The sequence below is a fragment of the Phragmites australis genome, chromosome 21 (genome assembly GCF_958298935.1).
Source record: "Phragmites australis chromosome 21, lpPhrAust1.1, whole genome shotgun sequence".
Lineage (NCBI taxonomy): Eukaryota > Viridiplantae > Streptophyta > Magnoliopsida > Poales > Poaceae > Phragmites > Phragmites australis.
Window position 1 is genome coordinate 7,119,433 of NC_084941.1, and position 23,427 is coordinate 7,142,859.

General features: G+C 40.0%; 1 protein-coding gene across 1 annotated transcript; it reads right to left on the bottom strand.

Moving 5' to 3' along the window:
• Window positions 1-10,022: 10,022 nt before the first annotated feature.
• Window positions 10,023-22,882, bottom strand: LOC133903110 (receptor-like protein 46). Its single transcript, XM_062344473.1, is given in 3 exon segments — window positions 10,023-12,324; window positions 12,326-12,946; window positions 22,632-22,882. Coding segments are annotated over 3 exon segments (2,553 nt in total). The 3' UTR covers window positions 10,023-10,643.
• Between the last annotated feature and the right edge of the window lie 545 nt (window positions 22,883-23,427).

Genomic DNA, 23,427 nt, shown 5'->3' on the forward strand with positions numbered 1-23,427 from the left:
ACCTTTTGTGAAATTTATTTTCAAAAATAATATCCTTTGCATCATATTTCATGGAGAGTAAGTTTGAAAAAAAAAGAAAAACGTGCAACTCATTTATTAATTCGAGTTAAATGCATAGTTAATTATTTACTAATCCAAAAATCATGAAACAAAATTTTTTAGTCTTCTTACATGATCCTCTATCTTGTAAAAATACATGAAATCTTGAAATAGTTATTGTAATGTGCAGGATTGAGTAAATATGTTGCAGATAGATTAATTCATAACTAATCCATAACATCCCCAAAATTAGTGAAACCACTTTTATTAGTTTATTTAAATAATTATTTGTGTAGAAAAAATAATGGTAGACATGAAAAAATTAAAATAACATGAGTTAATAAATGAGCTGCACATTTTTCTTTTTTTCCAAACTTTCTCTTCATGAAATATGATGCAAAGGATATTATTTTTTAAAACAAATTTCACAGAAGGTCTTAGAATTATCTCTAGTTTTTTTAGAAATTTTTTTGTGATTTTTTTTATTTTTTTGAATTTTTAGGGGGTTTTTTTCCAACAAAGTCAAATTTTTGGGGAGTTTTTTGGGCAACAAAACAACTTTTGGGGGAAGTCAAAATCCAAGTGACTTGGATGGGGGGGGGGGGGGTTTGCAGTTTTCTCATATTATTTTTAGTTACTTAGTTATGCGAATATGAAACGTGTGCTATAACTATCAATATTAGGACCAAAATCTAATGCTGAGCATATCTTTACCAATCTAAACGCGGTCGTGTTCGCTAACAACCAGCTACGCCACGTAACTTTTTTTAACCGATGCCGTCGGATTTGTTACCGACATCTATGATCTGTAAAATATCGGGCGTTCAACCAAGGTTGCAGAAGCCTCCAGAGAAAGGGTAAAGAGGGAAAAAAAAGATCAGCACACCTGGGCAGCGAAAGGATAAGGAGAAAAAAAGAAAGAAAAAAAGACACCGAAAATATCCAGTGAGATCCACGCACGCTGAGCAGAGTTGCCGTAGCGCTCCACTAGTGTGTTGGATCCTGTTGGGGTTGCCGAGCAGATTTTGTTGGGGTTGCCGGTTGGATCCCGCACACTAGCGTTGGCAACTAAACCACCACAGAATCTCAGCTCTATATAGCGATCAACCAAAATACATGCACCAATCAGCTTAGTAGCTCATCATTTAATTTCCTAACTGATTCATACATGTGATGGAACGCCAGTAAGAGACATATCAAGTAAATATACACAGCTTCGATGACCGTGTCAGCGAGCGGAGGGCACTGAATAAGGAGCTCGGGATCATGCAGATGCAGTGCGCAGGTGAGCGAAGGCAGCGAGGGCAGGGCACCATGGCGATTGGCGATGGGGATGGGGGGGAGGGGAGAGTTGGAGAAGGAATGGGACGCCGGGCACATCCACCTCTCCATGGTGGCGCGCGACAGCCTCACCGTTCCCTTCCTCTATCGGACAGCAAGCGACCCTCAACACGTGGCCGTTGTTAGACCTTACGATGGCACGTAATGACCCTCCCTCCCTCCGGCGTCGATGCACAACTTCGACACGAGCCTTTCCAAGCTGGCTCTGTTGTTCCGAGCGACGTGGCCATGATGGTTGCTCCTCTGGGCGATGGGGGCAACCATCTTCGAGGTCCAGCCTTGGCAACGGCCCTCCTTCTCCGAGAGCGAGCAGAGGTGTCGGTGGCAGCGGCTCCCCACCTCTAGCAACATCTCTAGGAGGGGTGAGGTGATTAGGATTCAAAACCCTAACTACCCCTTATATATGGCACTGGGTGGAGGCACCCGCCTAGGTTGAATGGGCCCAAAGTTTGTCTGGGCCTTAGCCCAGGTTGACTTAGCCCAACCGACTGAATGAAGAATAAAAGAGAAAAATAAAAAAAAGGCACTGCAATTTTACAAAAATTCTCTTAGTTTTTCTGTAAATTTGCTATATGTCCTTTTATCTTATTTACTTATTGTATTTTTCTGTCTAAAGAGAATATTTTACAACCTTTGTAAATTCAACTGTTCGGATATATTTTTCTCTATTATTTTCATAAATTTCCATGATACATCTACAAATAACATTTGTATATAGCTCTTATTATTCATTTAGTCAATTGTTGTACATAAACAGCTATATACATATATAACACCAATTTTTATCTTTGTATTCTTTACTACAGTAAAAGTTGTTGCATCTTCTGCTATTTTTGGCCCAGAAGGAACAAGACTTAACCATGCAGTCATTGTAAAAATCGTAGGTAACAATATCAAGAACATTGCTACGTACAATATCAAGTGTGCAATATACAATCTCTACTATCGACAATATTTACTTATCAAATTCCCAATGTGGAAATGAGAGATCTAGTGGCTTCTAAAAACTCCATCAATGGATACGGTTTTACCATCCTTATGAAACCATGGTCAAGATTTGAAAACTCAAAATATTTAAATCTTACAGCAAAGGTGAAGATTGAAGCTATAATATCCCATCACACGCTTGGAGCCAAGAGACAATCTTTTCTCTTCTATCTCCTTACTATTGGATCCAGAATCAGCACTATATTAGCGTGTGATGATGTTTCAATTTATGCAAGTTATGTTTATTGAACAACTATATCTGTTTGAACAAGTAATAACATTTTGGTCAGTAATGGGTCATATGGTGCGCCAACTGCATGCTATTTTTCTAGTGAAATTCTAATGCCCAGGCATTCGATCCAATCAGTTAGATTGTTCGTGCCTTGATGGTGGTAGGCTGGTATGTGGAATGTTGACCCTAAAGAGGGATGAATTAGAATATTTAAAAATCTAAAATAAAATAGCTTTAAAAACTTCACAAGATAAACTTATATCAATTTCTATCTAAATATACTTTAGGTTTATTTAGTATGTCTATTCTACCGTTCAAGAGGATTACAACCTACTTTAGCAATGTAAATTGCAAACATGTAAATGCGGAAACGTAAATAAGGTAGAGAGACAAACTCGGCACAAGAGATTTTTATTCCATGGTATCGATGGCACGAATGCTACCCCTAGTCCACGTTGGAGCTCTACAAAGGATATGTTCCCGGTTGGCATGACTCTTCCAGTTATGGCTCTTGAGCTACCAAGTCACCAAGACAAAGTCTCAAGCTAGATGAGTCACCAAACCAAGGTCTCACCACTAGCCTCTCTTCTGGTCACTTGCCGTCGTAATCACTTCGGAGCTTGAGCCACCAACGCAAGGGTTTCCGTGTTCTCATACATGTGTCTTGCTGCCGCTCTACACTAAGTCGGAGGGTCAAAAAGCTTGAGCCACCAAGACCTAAGATGCTGGTGAGTCACCAAGACTCTAAAGTGCCAACGTACCACTTGGTACAAGCTAATATCACTCCTTGATCCTTTCTTCAAGCTGCAGCACCTAGCTACAACTCACTCTAGACCTATAAATACTAAACACTCTCTAATCTTGTGCTTAATTGCCTTGGATGATCACTTTAAACACTTTGGTGGCTTGGATGTTTTCTGAAGTGTATATGAGCTTCCTCTGGACTCTAGAAGTATGCCACACCTTCAAATGACTGTGTAGAGGAGTATTTATAGCATCAAACCCGTCAACTAGCTGTTTTCTCAACGGCTCAGAAAAGCTGTTAACATTGGATGATCCGGTAAGAACAGTAGTACTAACATTGAATCATCTGGTGAGTACAAAATCAGACGTTGGAACTCCACTCAAAGTCTCTGTGGACACCAGACATTCCGATGTGCCTTCAACTCCATCACCGGACCTTCTGGTGAGTTATCTTGAGCCAGACTGCGCCACTTCTTCTCTGTGTAAAATGCTTCAGTGCATTTATCTCTGTGATCACCGAACTATCTGGTAAGTTGATATTCATTCTTCATCACTTGTAGTTGACTCTGCAAGAAATACTCCGTTGCTATACTCCAGTGTGCACAAACCAAGCACCGGACCTTCTGGTGGGTTGATCTTCAGTCTTTGTACTTGCATTTTTCTCTGCAAGAAATGTTTCGATGCTATCCAGTTCAGACCACTGGACTATCCGGTGAGGTCCTTAGCCGTCTCCCCTTTGTCATAAACATTCTGGTGAGTTCAACACACAGAGCACCAGACTACCCGGTGAAGCTATTAACCTCTGTGCACAATGCTCTAGTGAGTGCAAACTCTACTGCACCGGACTATTCGGTGATGTCAATTCTTCTAGGACTTCTCCAATTCAATCAAACTTTGTTCTGGTTATGGTGGCTTCTTTATGTATTGTATTCATGAGACCTACTAACATATATTCTTGACAAACACGTTAGTCTCAATGACTATGTTGCCATCAATCACCAAAATCACAATCATGATCTAATAGGGTCATTTTCACTATAATCTCCCCATTTTGATGATTGATGATAATAAAACCAAACAAGTAGTAAATTATAAATAATATCAATCGTAAAGAGCACAAAACCTTACCATATTGCTTGGATGTATGTTCTTAATATTTAGTCTCCTTTTATTGTGTCTCCCTCTTTCTCTATTACCACTATCTCCCTTGATCGACTCATGCAAGAGCTTTTCTCTTTTTACCAATTTAGGTGCCTCATGTTTCTTCTTGTATATTCTTCTTCTCCCATTTGTCAAATTCGACATTCCTAGACATCTTGTATCTTGCTTCTTGGTTTGGTCCCTCGAAACTTCTCCTCATTTGCCAATCTTAAAAAGGGTTATAAACATATGCTGAACTCGAAGAAGAGCGTTAGAGTATATGAGAGAGAGCTTCATAAATTATGATCCAATGAAATTACACCGATTAAAAAATATATCAATTGTAAGGATATAATTTATAATAACAATTGTAAGGATACGAGGCATTGATATCAACTGAAAAAGATAAGCAAGAATCATAATTCATGAAACTCACATGATATAATTTAAACTTCCCCTTTATGTGTGCATATACATATAATGAGACACACTTGTGAATATCACTTGTAGGAATGTAGCAATATATGCACATCTGAACAATAAGTAGAGGTATGAAGTTTAAGTCATATCATGAATGGATGTAGCTTAAATGAATTGATAATAATACCAATTGAAGTATTTAAGTATTGCTTACCTCCGGAGACGTATTGATTTCTCCATGAGACCACAAAAGATACATTTAGCAACACATGTTAGTCTCAAAATTATAACACATAAGATATATTCCCATAAATGTGTGCATACAAGTTTTAAATACTTGCGAGACATGCACTTGTTATTAATAACAATAAGAAGGGTACCCTATAGATTGGTTCATGGGACATTAAAGATACTACTTGTGAAACTAATGCTATGAAAAGAACCTATAGCTAATAAACCATGTAGCTTACTCATAAGAAAAAGAGAAACACAAGTAACATACCATATGAAAACTAGGCATTGCAATAAATTCAAATATGCATATGCAATCCTAGACAAGGCAAATGAGCTACAACAATTGAAAGATTTTGCATCTAGCTCCATTACCTCATTAGCTTTGGATGGGATTTAGGTATATGATGATTATAATCTTCATCAATGCACCCAAACTTAGTTACTTGACTTCTTTGATTGAATCTTCACTCCATCTTGTGAGCCAGGTGTCCAAATCCCCATACCCGTCTCGGGCTTTAAGTCTTCTTTAGAATCCAAACCAATTGGGACCCCTTCATGTTAGTGATTACTTCCTTAGTCGCTCAAATGGGTTGGTTCCACCCCTAATTCTTTCTTCCAACCATATGTTCAACCACCTTACTATTGTTCTTTTTCTTGAGTTTGTAGTGGTTGCTCTTGATCTTAATTTTGTAGTTGAGCTTGATGTAGATGTTGGAGGACTTGTTGGAGAGGTTCATTGTTTTCTTCTTCTCATTAGTTTTCTTCATGACTTGCTTGCATTGGAAGAACTTGTGGTCTTCTTGATGACATTTGAAACATGTCACGATGGACCCCTCCATAAGTTTCTTCATCATGGTTGCACGGTTATCTTGAGGAGGTTGGACATGGTTCTTACCCTTTAATTTTGCCAAGTCCTTCTTGAGTTTTTCCACTTCTTACTTGAGCTCATCATTTTCTTGTGCAATGGGTTTATTAGATGATTCTACAAGAATATTATCAACACATATCTCATTGCAAAGGGGTGAGCAAGATAAATCAATTAAATCATTGCAAGAAGTACAAGCATCTACCTTAGAATTGAAATTAAATAGAGATGTGGATTGCTCCAAATGGATCTTAGATTGAGATTCAATGCGCTCAAATTTATCCTTAAGCTCATCATGCTACTTGTTTAGCAAATTGAATTTGCTCAATAATTGCTTATAATTAGAAACAAATGTAGCATGAATGTCATTGAGGGCATTGAATTTCTTAAGCTCGTTTGGTTATTTTTTAAGAGCTCTTTGTTGCTCATTGATCAAATGAAGGAGTTTCTCAAAGAAGTGAGAATCCTCATCAGATTCATCATCACTTACATCGCTATCCATACCTTTGGCTATAAGACACTTGTATGACGATGGCTTGCATGATGACGATATTGAGAAAGAGCTTCTCTTGGAGGAGTAGGTGGTGGAGCTCTGATCACTTGAGTTTAAATCTTCATTTTCACTCACCCATCTTCTTATACTTGCAAATGCTTTGGCTCTTCCTCTTGTCTCTCTTTTGCTCTTGGTTTTCTTCTCCTTCTTGATACGATCAATAGTTTTGACCAAGTCTTTCATGGAGATTCGCTGATCAATCTTGGCATTGATCTTCTTGATGTTCTTCTCCACTTGAGAGATGAGCTTGGCTACTTAGGGATCTATTTCTTCATCACTTGATGTGCTTTGCTCATCATATTTATTGCTTTATTCATCTTCATCGCTTTCTTCATCTTCATCTCTATCATCTTCGCTTGAGCTTGACTTTTGCTCTTGCCTGCTCATCTATGCCTTTATATGTGAGCATGGTGCTTGCTTGCTTCTGAGAGCAAGATTCTTGGCATCGGATGAGAAAGAGGCTTCCACCCTCATGTTCATGGTCATCTCATGAGCGGTGATCTTATTATTGTCGTAGATGATGGAGACTATCAACTTATACTTTAGAAGACGAACTTGAAGTATTCTTCTCACTACTTGATCGTCGTCAATTGGCGTCAAACCTACCCCATTTATCTTATTGATAAGAATATTCAAACGTGAATACATGTCATTCGTATTTTTATGGGGTAGTTATTTGATGTCATTGAGCTTAGTAACAAGCACATGATATTTCTCATTGCGCACATCCTTTGTGTCTTCATGTATTTCAATGAGACTATTCCAAATATCATGTGCATTGGTGAGAAAATAAACACGATTAAATGCATCAACATTACAAATAATAAAATAATACTTTTCACCAATTCATCTAATTGCCTCTCCTTGTTGGTGATGTGAGATATCATCCCTTCCTCGATGACTTTTTAAACATCTAGACCATTGACTTGAAAATAACAAGACATTAGAATTTTTCAACAGGGAAAATTTGTGCCATCAAGAAATAGAGCACTATGGGTATCCATCCCAACCCCCGAACGTCACAACTCTAGAATGTTAAACCTATCAAAAGCACGAGGCTCTGATACTAATTGTGAGGAACGTTGATGTCCTAAGAGAGAGGGGAGTGAATTACGATACTTACAAATCTAAAACAAAATGGCTCTAAAAACTTCACAAGATAAACCTATATCAATTTCTATCTAAATATGCTCTAGATTTATCTAGTGTGTCTATTCTACCTCTTAAGATGATTGCAACCTACTCTAACAAGATAAATTGCAAGTATGTAGATGTGGAAACGTAAATAAGGTAAAGAGACAAACTTAGCATAAGGAATTTTTATCCTTTGGTATCGATGGAATGAATGCTACCTCTAGTCCATGTTGGATCACAAAGGATATGCTCCCAGTCGTTATGATTCTCTCAGTCATGGCTCTTGAGCTACCAAGTTACCAAGATAAGGTCCCAAGCACGATGAGTCACCAAGAGCCACTAAGACAAGGTCTCATTACTAGCCTCTCTTCTAGTCACTTATCGTCATGATCACTTCGAAGTTTGAGCCACCAAGGCAAGTGTTTTTCTGTCCCAGTACACATGTCTTGTCGCCACTCCACACCAAATCGGAGGGTCAACAAGCTTAAACCACAAAGCCTCAAGATGCCGGCGAGTCACCAAGACTCTAACGTACCGGCGTACCACCTGGTACAAGCTAGGATCACTCCTTGATCCCTTCTTCAAGCTGCAATACCTAGCTACAACTCACTCTAGGCCTATAAGCACTAAACACTCTCTAATCTTATGCTTTTTTATCTTGATGATCACTTTAAACACTTTGGTGGCTTGAATGTTTTCTCAAGTGTATATGAGCTTCCTCTAGACTCCAGCAGCATGCCACATCTTCAAATGACTAAGTGGAGGGGTATTTATAGCCTCAAACTCGCCAATTAGTTGTTTTTCCAACAGTTCAGAAAAACTGTTAACACCGAATAATTCAGCGAGAATAGTAGTACTAACACCGGATTATCCGGTGAGTACAAACTTAGAAACTAGCCGTTAAAATTCCACTCAAAGCTTTTGTGGACACCAGACATTCCGATGTGCCTTCAACTCCATCACCGGACCTTCCAGTGAGTTGTCTTGAGCCAGACCGCGCCACTTCTTCTCTATGTAAAATGCTTTATGCATTCATCTCTGTGATCATCAGACTATTTGGTGAGTTGATCTTCATTCTTCAACATTTGCAGTCGTCTTTGCAACAAATGCTCCGTTGCTATACTCCGGTGTGCACAAATCAAACACTGGACCTTCCGGTGGGTTGATCTTTAGCCTTTGCACTTGTATTCTTCTCTGCAAGAAATGCTCAGGAGTTATCTAGTGCAGATCATCAGACTATCCGGTGAGGTCCTCAACCTTCTCCTCTTTGTTAGAAACGTTTCGATGAGTTCAACACACAGAGCACCGGACTATCCGGTGAGGCTATTAACCTCTGTGCATAATGCTCCGATGAGTGCAAACTCTACTGCATCAGACTATGCTGTGGGGTCAATTCTTCTAGTACTTCTCCAATTCAATCAAATTTTATCCTGGTTGTGGTGACTTCTTAATGTATGACGCCCATAAGACCTACTAACATATATTCTTGAGAAACACGTTAGTCCCAATGACTATATTGTTATTAATCATTTAATCACAATTATAATCTAATAGGGTCATTTTCGCTACAGCTGATTACTGGTAGCAAGGGAATCACCATTTTGGAGTTTCAGTTTGCTAACATTCGGGTTATAAGGCATGAGTCCATGTTGTAATGATATATACAACTCAGTTTTTGCAGCATATTGTTCATACTTCCATTTGATACCATTGCTTGGAGCTAGCCTGTACTAGTTATGAACAACCTCCGGTGGTTCATTGTATAAGGTATAACCACTATATCACGATAGTGTTGTCCGTGTTCTCATTCTGAGTTGCAGACATGTGCTGTATAACCAGTGCCAAGATATATTTGTTGAGTTGCTCAGTTGCAAATGCACGATGAAAATACCTTATGTTCAAGAGAGTAATTTTTTGATGTCACTTGTGGGGCAAGCATTATAGGTTTGATCCCACACGTCACTGAGACATCCAGTGACTTCTTTGGTGTCTATAAGATTCTTGCATTATAAATGGGGTGCAAGAATACAATATTTGGTGCTGTTTGGCTCAACTTCGAGCTTAGCTTCCTTGGCGAAGTTAGAGTAAGACAATGTTTGGTAAAGTTCTACTTCTAGTTTCACGTTAGATCTTATATTTTTAGGCTAAGATAGTCATCTAAGTCTCTATTTATAGATTAAAATATATATAAAATGGCTTACCCAAACATTCTCGATATACCTATAGCTCTAGCTATATAATTTTATAGAGCTAGAAATATCTAGATTAAATTCTTAAAACTAGAGCTCGATCAAACAGAACTTAAAATAGCCGGGCCTACTTCGAGCTTAGCTTCTTAGTCTGAAGATGTTTGGCTAGAGTACAGAATGAACCACAGCAAAGAAGCACAGGACAACATCTTCACAAGCTGCTCCGAGAGCCTATCAGTCATCATGAACTTCTCCTATCAGTCGTCCTGAACTTCTCCTATCAGTCGTCATGAACTTTTCTATATTCGTGCATAACACATGGAAAATTCATAACAATTGTTGTATTCAACAACGAGGCCGTAATCCCCGTTTGTTGCAAGTTTGACCAGCAGCGCAGCTGGGAAGCAGCAGAGGTGCGTGCGGATTCTGTGCGTGACGCCAGCGCTGGCACCCAGCATCCCCTGAATCCTTTATACTCGTGCATCATCTCAAGGTGAGGTCCTGCCCTCTTGGATTTTGATTTCTGGTTCATACAGTAGCTACTTTCACTAGAGCAAAATATCATACTCTATTCAGAAACATGGGGCCTTAAAAGTGTTTCAACTTTGAAGTTTGAACAGCCATAAGCCAATCACTCCATGCCAATCATGTATTTAGCTTGTCCTCCGGATTACAAACAATCTAGGACAAACGTTAAGAAGGGAGCTAAGGCATTGGATTATGCCAAATACATTTGCTTCAGAACCATCAGGCGCACGTCGTCATTCAGGGCCTGGCCCTGGAGCAACGATATGCAGCAATCTTTGCGACCTTCTCTTGCATGTTATCGACGTACTGATAGAGTGCATATCTCCAGGTCTCGTTGCAAAATACGATGCCCCAGGATAGCCAGAACCCAAAGATAAATCCGGCAACCCCAAAGCAATACAACCACAGTGCCTCTCTATCATCATCCTGGCTCATTTCAGTCTGTGATGACGTTGCACCTGCACATTCTTTCAAAGGAAAACCGCATAGCCCTGGGTTGTTGCTGTATATTGATGGATCAACAAGTGTCTGCAGCTGACTACCAGTCGGTATCCTTCCTGACAAGCCATTGTTCGAGAGGTTCAGTGTTGTTATAGACTTCAAATCTGCAAAGCTAGGAGGAATTTCCCCTTCCAGCTGGTTAGATGACAGGTCGAGGGATTCTAGCAATGCTAGATTGCCGATGTCTTCGGGAATATCATCCGAAAGATTATTTCTTGACAAGTTCAAGTACTTGAGTCCATGGAGGGTCGCGAGCCCCTCAGGAATTCCTTGTGAAAGGGAATTGCGCGACAAGTCAATACCCGTAACAAAGGCAATTGTCTTGCTGTACACATAATTCTCATTCTTCCAAACTAGTTGAATTTGCTCGGAATACACATCATAGTATACGATTGCCCCATGTTCTTGCTTTATCATGCCAGTAAAGCTTGCAAAATCAACGGGTATGGGACCAGTGAGCTTGTTGTTTGACAAATCTAATAGTTGGAGCAGGCGAAATTGTAAAATTTGTTTTGGTATAGTTCCATCAAACATGTTTGATGACAATCGAAGAAATCTGAGTTGCGGCAAGCTCTCGGCTATCCAAGAAGGTATTTCACCAGTGAAGTAATTGTTTCCAAGATCTAGAGTGATAAGCTTGTCACATTTTTTAATGATAGCAGGAAAACTGCCTTTGAAATGGTTGTTGGCTAGGTGTAGAGATTGAAGAGTGATGTTAGATGACCTCGAGAATGGAACTACACCACTGAATGAATTACTAGACAAATCCATAAACTGTAAAGGTGGCAGCTCCCACAAACAATCTGGGAGATCTCCGTATAAGGCATTATTTGACAGGTCTAGGATCCTTAGATAGTTAGCATTACAAAGTAACATAGGTATGGTTCCAGTAATATAGTTAGAGGAAAGGGAAAGTACCTTAATATCTGGAAATGAGATATTTGATGAAAAAATGGAATGATCAGTAATAAAAAGGTTGTATGCTGGACCAGTAAGGCTACAATTTGACAAATCCAGCAATCTGAGAGAAGAAAGGTTTCGCATGGTTGGAGGAAGGGGGCCTAACAAATGATTGTAACTCAAATTTAGTGTGATAATTTCAATCAGTTTCCCCAGTTCCGGAGGAATTGTGCCGGTGAGTAGATTATGTCCCAGGTTGAGGTATATTAGGTTAGTCATATTTCCAAGTGTTGGAGGTATTTTACCGGTGATTTTGTTTTGATCTAGTTCGAGATACAGGAGGTTAAGTTGTTTAGGAAGTGTACCAAGCCATTCGCTGAGGTCTCCAAGAATATTGTTTGCTGCAAATCCAACAAGCTGCAGGGACGTGCAGTTCTGAAAGTTCAGGTCATGTAGATGTAGGTTTGCAAACCCATTGCTGCTAGCCCAGAATGCATACAGTGCTCCTGTGCAAATGGAAAGTGCCGGAGAAGTTGTTCCCGGAAATGTCGATCCAAACTAGATTGCTCTTGTTCCCGAGCTGCGTGGTGATGTGGCCTTCGAGTTGATTGTTTGACACAGACAAGGATTTAAGTTTTACAAGGAGAGAGAGGGTGCTCGGAAGCTCCCCGTCCAAATGGTTCTGCTCCAAGTCCATGAACTTCAGCTCTGTCATGTTGCCAATCTCTAGTGGGATGCTCCCTGTCAAATTGTTGAAACTCAGATCAAGCTTCTTGAGCTTCTCAAGCCTCCCAATTGTTGGTGGGATTGAGCCCGTCAGACTGTTCCCCCAGAGAGACAGTTCTTCCAAGCTTGTCAGGTTACCAATCTCGGCAGGGATCGCACCATTAAGCCCCGATTTTGACAACTCTATCACGACGAGCTGCTTCAGCTTTCCGATGTTACGCGGGATCTCCCCCGTTAAATGTTCGTCATGCATGATCCACAACGAAGTCAAGCTCGTCAGGTTGCCGATCTCCTCCGGGATGGAGCCGTACAGGTCATTGGACTCCAGATGAAGGCTCTCCAGGTGAGGGAAAGCGGAGAAGTCCAGTCCGGCAAGCGTCCCGTTGAGACTTGCCCCGGTGATGTTGAGGTTTCTGACGTATAGGCTCTACCTCTTTTTCGACAACCCTTTTCCATTAGCAAGATAACAGAATAAAAGTGGAGTGTGCCATGCGCCCGGGGCACGCTGGTTTCATGATTTCATCCGGGCCGGGGCGCGACTCCGCCGCTGCCTCAGAATTTCAGATTGCTTGGTGTCTAATAATTCAAAATCTTGTAATGTGAATTCTGCAGGGGCGGAGCCACCAATATATGGCATGCTATGGCAAGCACATAGCTAGATTTTGCGTTCAGACTTGAGAGTTCAGAGGCCAGATTGATGCGTCCAGACTTCAGAGGCCTCGGTGGCTTGGTGCATTCAGAGATTCAGAGTTCAGACTACAGACTCTAGACTCCAGGTTGTGTTCAGACTTCAGACTTAAGAGGGCAAGTAGCAAACTGTGTTCAGACTTGAAGCCTCTAACCGTTTAAGGTTTAACGTGTAGGTGTGTAGCCAGATAGCTGGCCCATTTGCCCAACTGGCAAGACCAGAAGACCGCAGTACCTAATTATTGAGAGCAGAGAGGGATCGATAGATTGAACTCAGATATAGAGTAAAAATGAATTATGGTATTGATTCATAGAGTGTTTATATATTTATACAAGTTGAATGGATATAATGAAAGGACATGTCTTTGATCTGGATCCAATTGAAGATCTTCTGCAATTTTTGAGGAGAAATATTTGTCGATAATTTGCAGTCTTTGATATCGATTGATTCGATGGAATCAATATAGTTTGTGAAAATATTATCCCATTTAACTTTGTGTATTTTCTAAAACAATGGAGTTAGGGTGTTCTCATGACCCAGCGCCTGGATTTGTGTACATATTTGTGTTGGGTATTTAGATGTTGAACATTTATAGGCGTTTGGATAGTGAATATCCATAAGATGTCTTTCAACTTGACGTTGATTTGTATTTACTGTTTTAGAGGAGGGATTACTCTGTTTTCGCGATAGCTTGCAAGAAGCTTTGTTCTTTGTGACATGTATTTCTCCCCCTCTTATTTTGATTTGGGAGTTGAGTAGTTTTGTTTGGTACCTCCACTCTTTCCGGTACATTTCCTAGTCGAACTATAGGATTTGGTGACACATTTGTTGTCAGTAAATACATCTTGACAGGTTATTTGCAATATGTTGCAAATACAAGATGTTCTGAATAAGGATTCAGATATCAGGTACGTGGATATGAGGATTAAATGTGAACGTGTATGTCGTTCTCTTATGATTCTTGGTATTCTTTGTGGTATTAATCTCCCCCTAATGCCTAAAATTGTCATCAAAATATTATAAGCATACATGCGACGAATATATCCTCTGTGAGGGACTTGAGGTATTATATGATTGACGGATAATTATACCTCATATAGATCCCCAATGCCCTTTGATGTATGCTGTACGGTGGTGATATCAGTACGTGCAGAACGTAATCGATTCGCATATGCGTAATACTTAGCTGATGCCAAATTTCCGCATACTAACTGCAACGGAGGGAGCCGTATTACTGTAGTTCGATGAATGTGGATTAAGTGTGGTGCCTTATGTATAAAGGACACATATGAGACTAATTTCTAAATGTATCAATCAGCATTGTATAGTACCTAGATGGTCCATAAAATTGCTGAAATAGATCCACATGTATGTTTTTGAATGCGTTCAAGAAATTGGGTGGCATATTATAAATTTTAAGGTAAGAGGGTCTTAAAATTAAATTCCCTGTGACACATGCGGTACACATAAATCTGAAGATTTTAGGAATATTGTGGCTAATAGAATTGTTAATAATTTTTCTCATCATCTCTAAGGTAGAGTGACCAAGGCAATCATGTCAAGTCTTGATGTAATCAAGATAGAAAAATTATTTTGTACGTAATATGTGGTACGAGATTTAATGTATGTATACTACAATCCAGATGGTATATTGGGAAGTTTTTCATATCCATTGATTAAGAGGAGAAATTCCTCATGGGTTTCGATATGAAAACCATTTTGACGGATATCTCTATAACTTATAAGGTATGGGTTGAATCGAGATACTATAGAGAATCAATGATTATGACTTGTGTACCCATAGGGAGAGTAATTATGGCACGACCAAAGCTAATAATCACTACATCGCGTCTAGCGATTGTCAAAATATTTTATTATCTCTTAGTAAAAGTTTAGAAATATTTTGATTTCCCTAAGTATAGAATTTATGGTGTAACTATCCACAAGACACATTTCCTCTATTGGATTGACTCCCGTAGAATTCTATATATAGAATTGAAGAATTTGATATGAAATTCTTTTCAGATATATAGAATACATACATACTTTATTGTAGTATCATAGTGCTGATACAATATTGTATTATAACATTTAATGGGACGTAGATAACATGGTATCTAAGGAATTGGGAGACTAGATAGGGTCTCCAAACATGTTGTACGAAGTAAATTCGACAAATATGTTTTCCGTGCTCGTGAGATCTTCTGGTTGCAGAAGAGTCTGGTTGTTACTTGATTCCTGTAGAACTTGTTATGAACAACTAGCCTCCTTGGTGGAGTCAGTTTGAAGATTGAAGTGTGCTTCAAATCTTTTCCCTTGAGCAGGTTGGTTATATCCCACATATTGTAAATACAGATCAATTAAATATCTAGAGGTACGACATTTCTTAGTGGAATGCTTGTAGCATCCGCATTTGCGACAAATATTAGATTTGTCAAGTTTGGAAATGCCTTGACCCTAATTCAGTGCACGTGGCTTTTGCATTTTGTTTCATTTGCGTTTACATTGAAGTTTTTCGGATGGCGTTTAATAGAGCCATCAAACTTATTGTTATTCTGAACATTAGCATGTATTTCAGGTAAAGGAGGAGAGCTGATTGGACGCTAATGATGATTTCTTAGAAGGAGCTCATCATGTTTTTGGCCTGAAGTAATACATGTATTAAATAAAAATGAACATGGTATTCTCTTGCACGGTATTGTTGCTGTAAGATTCTATCAGCGGAAAGCATAATAGCTCTATCTTTTCCGCTTCTGTAGGTCCTTTTTCGCAAAAATATAATTTTGAGCAGATTTTATAAACTACATGATTGTAATTTCCGACAGACTTAAAGTCTTGGAGTCAGACATGTGTTTATTCATGACATGCATTGGGCAGAATGACTACCTTTTACTGTTTATATCTGCTTTTAAGAGCTAGCCACAATGTGCTCGGATTTTCCATCGGATACTCAGACTTGGGATCCAGATGGACATAATGCCTTATGTATAATGCACCATATATAACATGATCTTGTAGCAGTGGTTCTCCCTCATGGGGAGGTAGTAGTGCCGCTATTATTTCGCGGGACACGAGACTAATCTTGACGCCCATTATCAATGTTGGATAATTGTGACCTTCGAGTGTGAGTTCATCGAACTATTTGCCGGTCTTTGTATTGTACATGAATTTTGACCATAGATTTGATTAATTTACAATAGGTAAATTAAAAATCACTATAGTAATGTTGTAATAATAATGCAAAATTTGTAAAGTCAAGTTGAGACTTGAATTTCATAGTGTAGACCTCAAATTATGTAGCTAACACGTTGAAGATAATCACTAGATGTGGTGTATATCTCACAGTAGTAGGAGGCATAATCTGACATTTGTCAGTAGATGCCTATGATCCTATTACCTTGTGTTATAAAAATCTTGTGTTAACACATTAAAAGTAATCTCCAAAATGGTGTAGACCTTTATTTAATTCATATTTAAATTGGGTACGCATGTTGAGGATAGTCACTATATGCTAAACATAGTGTAGATCCCACAGTAGTACTTAGGTACTACCTTGTGTATGACCAATATGAGGTATGAATTAAGATAATCACCTGAAAAGGTGTAGACCTTTGTTCCAAATTTGACATTGGGTACGTACTTTAAGGATAGTCACTATGTGCTAGACATAATGTAGATCCCGTAGTAGTATTAGAGTACTAACTAGTGTATGGCCAATATGCAAAGATTTGGAACATTGTGTTATATCAAGTGGAAGAGGTAATCACTTAATTTGCATTAATAATTTTGCAAGAAAATGAATATTAAATGCAAAATTATAAACTTAATTGCATGTTTTAGGGATTGCATGAAGCAAACACATTGAACATGACACAAATTCCAGAAAAACAGGGTCTGGAATGCATATTTACATGATGTAAATATACTACAGTGCAATACATTTAGAACCAGAGGGTTTAAATGTCAAAATACAATGCACAATATATTTTATGATGCAATTTCACATAAATGCGAGATCTTTTCTGTAAAATGGCCATTGGCCTGCTATTTTTTGGCCTAGCCGAGTGGGCTAAGCCAACCTGGGCTGCAACCCAGGCGGCCTTTTCTAGCCCACTCGGCCCAGGCGGTCTCCCCCTCACCCCGCCTCAATAAATGAGAGGAAGGAGCGGCGGGTTATGGTTTCAGCCAACCCTAAATGCTCGGCCTCCCTCACTGGGCGCCACCAACGCTGGATGGCAGCCTCGGTTACCGTGCGCCAGAGCCGACGGGTCGGAGGTAGAGGTGTGGAGGTGGAGAAGACGCGGAAGGGCGCGTCACCGTTGGGCCAGCCGATGGAAGCCGCCAGTAAGGAGGCGTCGATGCGGGCGCGTCGTCGCGCCGCTGGGTCGAGGCGTCGTCGCCGCCTGAGGAAGTGGCTGGAGCCGAGCTGGTCGTCGGAGCAGTGCTAGATGACGTAGTTGTTGGGTGGTGAGGACCGACGGGTTGGGGCTGTTTTGCCGCCGAAGTGGGCGAGTTGCCGCGCTGAGCGACAAGCGCTGCCGCCGAAGATGTGGTGGTCGCCGAGGACCGCCTTTAAGCCGCCGGTGGGGAGGGGCGGTTGAGATCGCCGTCAAAGGTGCGCTGGGTAGCTAGCCTACACCCGTCACCGTTGCAAATCACCATGAGGGCGAGGCTCCGCTGCCAGGATGTCGCGTGGCGCTTACAACCGCCATCGGATAGGGCCGGCGAGTCGCGGGAGGCGAGACACTACTAGAATGGCCGGTTGAAGCCGCCTGGATCTGGCATAGGGCCCTGATGGACTGGCGCCGTAGGGGAGCAGCGCCAGAGGACAGAGGAGTACACATCACTAAATGGCGAAGGCCGGAGGGCGTCCCTTCGGATCAGTTTGCACGCCGACTGCCGTCGTCGCCTGATGGAGCGCGCAGAGGCGCTTGGCAGCTGGCAGTGTAACACGCAAGGGCTGCGCGTGGAAGCAGCCACCGTTGTTGTTTGGTTGGATCGTCGATGATGGCGTGTCTTCGGTCTCACTGATGCAATGCCGAAGTCACGTGTGTGAATGCAGGTGATGGTCTTCAAGCCACCGCGTCGTCCTGTGATTTATGGAGGCCTTCGTGCCTCTTGTTCTCCAGTGTTCGGCCGTCGTCATCCTCTGGAGATTGGACAAACTGATCAGCATCGCAGCGATGAAGATGGTGTAGAGGATGATGCCTTCGTGGAAGAAGCCTCAGTGCAGAGTGGAAGCACGACTTCTGTTCCACCGTCGTGTGGCATTCTATTCTTCATCGCGTTGGCTGATGCTCAGTTGTTCGAGCAAGTGACTGATAACGTATTGAGAGTAGAGAGGGATCGAGAGATTGAACTCAGAGTATAGAGTAAAAATGAACTCTTGTATTGATTCATAGAGTGTTTACATATTTATACAAGTTGAATGGACATAATGAAAGGACATCTCTATTGGGAAGACATCTCTTCCCAATAGACATGACTATTGGTAATTGATCACATGGTGTTTATTCTTAACATATTGAGAGTAGAGAGGGATCGAGAGATTGAACTCGGAGTATAGAGTAAAAATCAACTCTTGTATTGATTCATAGAGTGTTTACATATTTATACAAGTTGAATGGACATAATGAAAGGATATGTCTATTGGGAAGACAATAGACATGACTATTAGTAATTGATCACATGGTGTTTATTCTTAACACTCCCCCTTGATCAATTATTCTAGTTGTTAAGTTCTTGTTGAAAACTCCTCTAAAACCCTATGGTAAAATATGAGGAGAAAATAGTATGTTGATATGCCATTAAAACTCCTTTAAAATCTAATGGGAAAATGTAAGGAGAAAATGATATAGCATATATTGGTTATTGCCTCATTGTAAGCTCATATGAGAAACTTGAATAGGAAAAACTCATTTTGGTGAGCTTAGAGAACAATAATTATGATCTATGGATCATATTAAAACCTCTGAAAACCTCTTGGGAAAATAGGAGGAATAGTAGTGATATGCTGTTGAAACTCCTTTAAAACCCAGTGGGAAAATGAGGAGAAAATGGTACAACATATATTGATTATTGTCTCTTTTTAAACTCATATGAGAAAACCTTTAAAAGGAAAAACTCATAACCGAGTTTAGAAAATAATAGATATGTCTTTGATACCCCCTTTAAAAACCTCGAAAGGAAAAATAAGGGATATGACATATGATCTTGTGTAGATATTGCCTCATTAAAAACCTTATATGAGAAACCGTATAGGAAAAACTCATAAAGGAAAAGAGTGCAATATAATGATAAACAGGTTATTATTCAGGGATTAACTCCCCCTGAACCTTGAAAATCTCGCATTTGTCACATACCAATTCTGTGAACACATTTTTGGAATGTAGAAGTTGGTAAGGATTTAGTGAATAAATCAGTGAGATTATCACATGACTTAGTTTGCAAGATTTTTATCTCCCCATTATGATGATAGAACAATTTAGGAACAATATGTTGGGTTATACTGCTCTTTATGTAACCTGTATGCATTTAAGCAAATACGTGCAGAATTATCTTCATAGATAACTATTGATGATTCAATGGAATCAATACCACATGATAGTTGTATGTGGTTTATCATTCTGTAAGATCATACACATGTATGTGATGTTTCAGAATGATAGGTGGAAGTAGCCTCTGAAATCTATTTTGATGACTCCAATGAGAAGGCTATATCACCATGAAATTAGTCTATGATTTTGGCGTTATGGGGATCTATTATATAGCCAGTATCTGGATATCCACTACAGTCATATCTTGATTTTCTGATAGAAAAATATAGATCTTTGGTGCTATAAAAATATTATCTTTGACTCCCACCTAATGGTGTTGTTGGAGTTGCATTATTTAAGCTAGCAAGTTATCTGCAAATGTAATATCAGACATGTTGTGTTTTGCAAGATACATGAGTGCTTTGATGACACTACGATATAGAACTTTAGGTTCAATATCTTTTCATTGTCAATCCAATGTATGAATTGGTCTTGATTCATATTTAGGGATTGAATGACCATAAGTATTTTGATGGATATGATTGTCCAATATCATTTGGATATTGGTGACTAATGGATAAATATTTCTGAAGGAATATGCTCAAGTTGTAGACTTCAGCAAAATTTGGTTTGAACCAAATCATTCATCTCACATTCTGTCATAAGATGATTACATACTTTGTCGTGTGTAGTTTGGAGATGATACAAAAATCTAATTGGGATTTCATTACGAACACACATATGTAATCGTTGTGGTTGGACTAAACCTTCTGTGGAAGGGACTCATTTAGTCAGTTGTATTACAATCAACTTAACTTGCTTGAAGTCATGGAGCGACTTTAAGCTGTACACAATATATATTGCGATTTGTATGTAGATTCAGAATACGAAGTCTATTAGGGACTTATATGTTCGAATCTATCCAATTCATTTGATATGCCAATGAAATTGAATATGAGAACATAATTTTCACACATACGATGGGGTATATAGCATCGTAATTGATGCCGGGCCTCTGCGTGAACCCTTGTGCTACTAGCCTCGCTATTTCACCATCTTATGGAATAAAAATCCATTTTGTTTCCATAGGGAAGATATTGGAGGTGTAGGTATTAATTTTGTGAATACCTCTCTTTTGTGAGAATACCTCTCCTTTTGTGAGTGAGTGCAATTCTACCTCAATTGCTTCCCTCTATTTGGTCCAGTTCGAGTGCTTGAGGCACCTTGCCATGGCCATGGATTTTGGCCTGGATCCAATTGAAGGAAGCAACTTCCTTCTATTTGGTCCAGACCGAGTGCTTGAGGCACCTTGCCATGGCCATGGACTTTGGCCTGGATCCAATTGAAGATCTTCTACAATTTTCGAGGAGAAATATTTATCGACAATTTGCAGTCTTTGATATTGATTGATTTGATGGAATCAATATAGTTTGTGGAAATATTACCCCATTTAACTCCGTGAATTTCCCAAAACAATAGAGTTAGGGTGTTCCCATGACCCAACGCCTGGATTTGTGTACACATTTGTGCTGGGTATTTGGATGTTGAACATTCATAGGCGTTTGGATAGTGAATATACATAATGTGTCTATCAACTTGATGTTGATTTGTATTTACTGTTTGGAGGAGGGATTCCTCTGTTTCCGCGGTAGCTTGCAAGAAGCTTTGTTCTTTGTGACATGTACTTCTCCCCCTCTTATTTTGATTTGGGAGTTGAGTAGTTTTGTTTGGTACCTCCACTCTTTTCGGTACATTTTCTAGTCGGACTATAGGATTTGGTGACACCTTTGTTGTCAGTGAATCATCTTAGCAGGTTATTTGCAATATATTGCAAATACAAGATGCTCTGAATAAGGATTCAGATATCAGGTACGTGGATACGAGGACTGAATGTGAACGTGTATGTCGTTCTCTTATGATTCTTGGCATTCTTTGTGGTATTAATCTCCCCCTAATGCCTGAAATTGTCATCAAAATATTATAAGCATACATGCGACGAATATGTCCTCTGTGAGGGACTTGAGGTATTATATGATTGACGGGTAATTATACCTCATATAGATCCCTAATGCCCTTTGATGTATGCTGTACAGTGGTGATATCGGTACGTGCAGAACGTAATCGATTCGCATATGCGAAATACTAGCTGAGGCCAAATTTTCACATACTAACTGCAACGGAGGGAGCCGTATTACTGCAGTTCGATGAATGTGGATTAAGTGTGGTGCCTTATGTATAAAGGACACATATGAGACTAATTTCTAAATGCATCAATCAGCATTGTATAGTACCTAGATGGTCTATAAAATTGCTGAAATAGATCCACATGTATGTTTTTGAATACGTTCAAGAAATTGGGTGGCATATTATAAATTTTAAGGTAAAAGTGCCTTAAAATTAAATTCCCTGTGACACATGCGGTACACATAAATCTGAAGATTTTAGGAATATTGTGACCAATAGAATTGTTAATAATTTTTCTCATCATCTCTAAGGTAGAGTGATCAAGGCAATCATGCCAAATCTTCATGTAATCAAGATAGAAATGTTTCGCATGGTTGGAGGAAGGGGCCCTAACAAATGATTGTAACTCAAATTTAGTGTGATAATTTTATCCAGTTTCCCCAGTTCCGGAGGAATTGTTCCGGTGAGTAGATTATGTCCCAGGTTGAGGTATGTTAGGTTAGTCATATTTCCAAGTGTTGGAGGTATTTTGTTAGGCTGTTGTTTAAGTTGTTTAGGAGGTTAAGTTGTTTAGGAAGTGTACCAAGCCATTCGCTGAGGTCTTCAAGAATATTGTTTGCTGCAAATCCAACAAGCTTCAGGGACGTGCAGTTCTGAAAGTTCAGGTCATGTAGATGTAGGTTTGCAAACCCATTGCTGCTAGCCCGGAATGTATACAGTGCTCCTGTGCAAATGGACTGTGGTAAAGTCCCCGAGAAATTGTTGCTGGAAATGTCGAGGTCAACTAGATTGCTCTGGTTCCCGAGCTGCGTGGTGATGTGGCCATAGAGTTGATTGTTTGATACATACAAGGTTCTAAGGTGTACAAGATGAGTGAGGGTCCCCGGCAGCTCCCCTTCCAAATGGTTCTGCTCCAAGTCCATGAACTTCAGCTCTGTCATGTTGCCAATCTCTAGTGGGATGCTCCCTGTCAAATTGTTGAAACTCAGATCAAGCCTCTTGAGCTTCTCGAGCCTCCCAATTGTTGGTGGGATTGAGCCCGTCAGACTGTTCCCCCAGAGAGACAGTTTTTCCAAGCTTGTCAGGTTACCAATCTCGGCAGGGATCGCACCATTAACCCCCGATTTTGACAACTCTATCACGACGAGCTGCTTCAGCTTTCCGACTCCGCCGCTGCCTCAGAATTTCTGATTGCTTGGTGTCTAATAATTCAAAATCTTGTAATGTGAATTCTGCAGGGGCGGAGCCACCAATATATGGCATGCTATGGCAAGCACATAGCTAGATTTTGCCTTCAGACTTGAGAGTTCAGAGGCCAGATTGGTGCGTCCAGACTTGAAGCCTCTAACCGTTTAAGGTTTAACGTGTAGGTGTGTAGCCAGATACCTGGCCCATTTGCCCAACTGGCAAGACCAGAAGTCCGCAGTACCTAATTATTGAGAGCAGAGAGGGATTGAGAGATTGAGCTTAGAGTATAGAGTAAAAA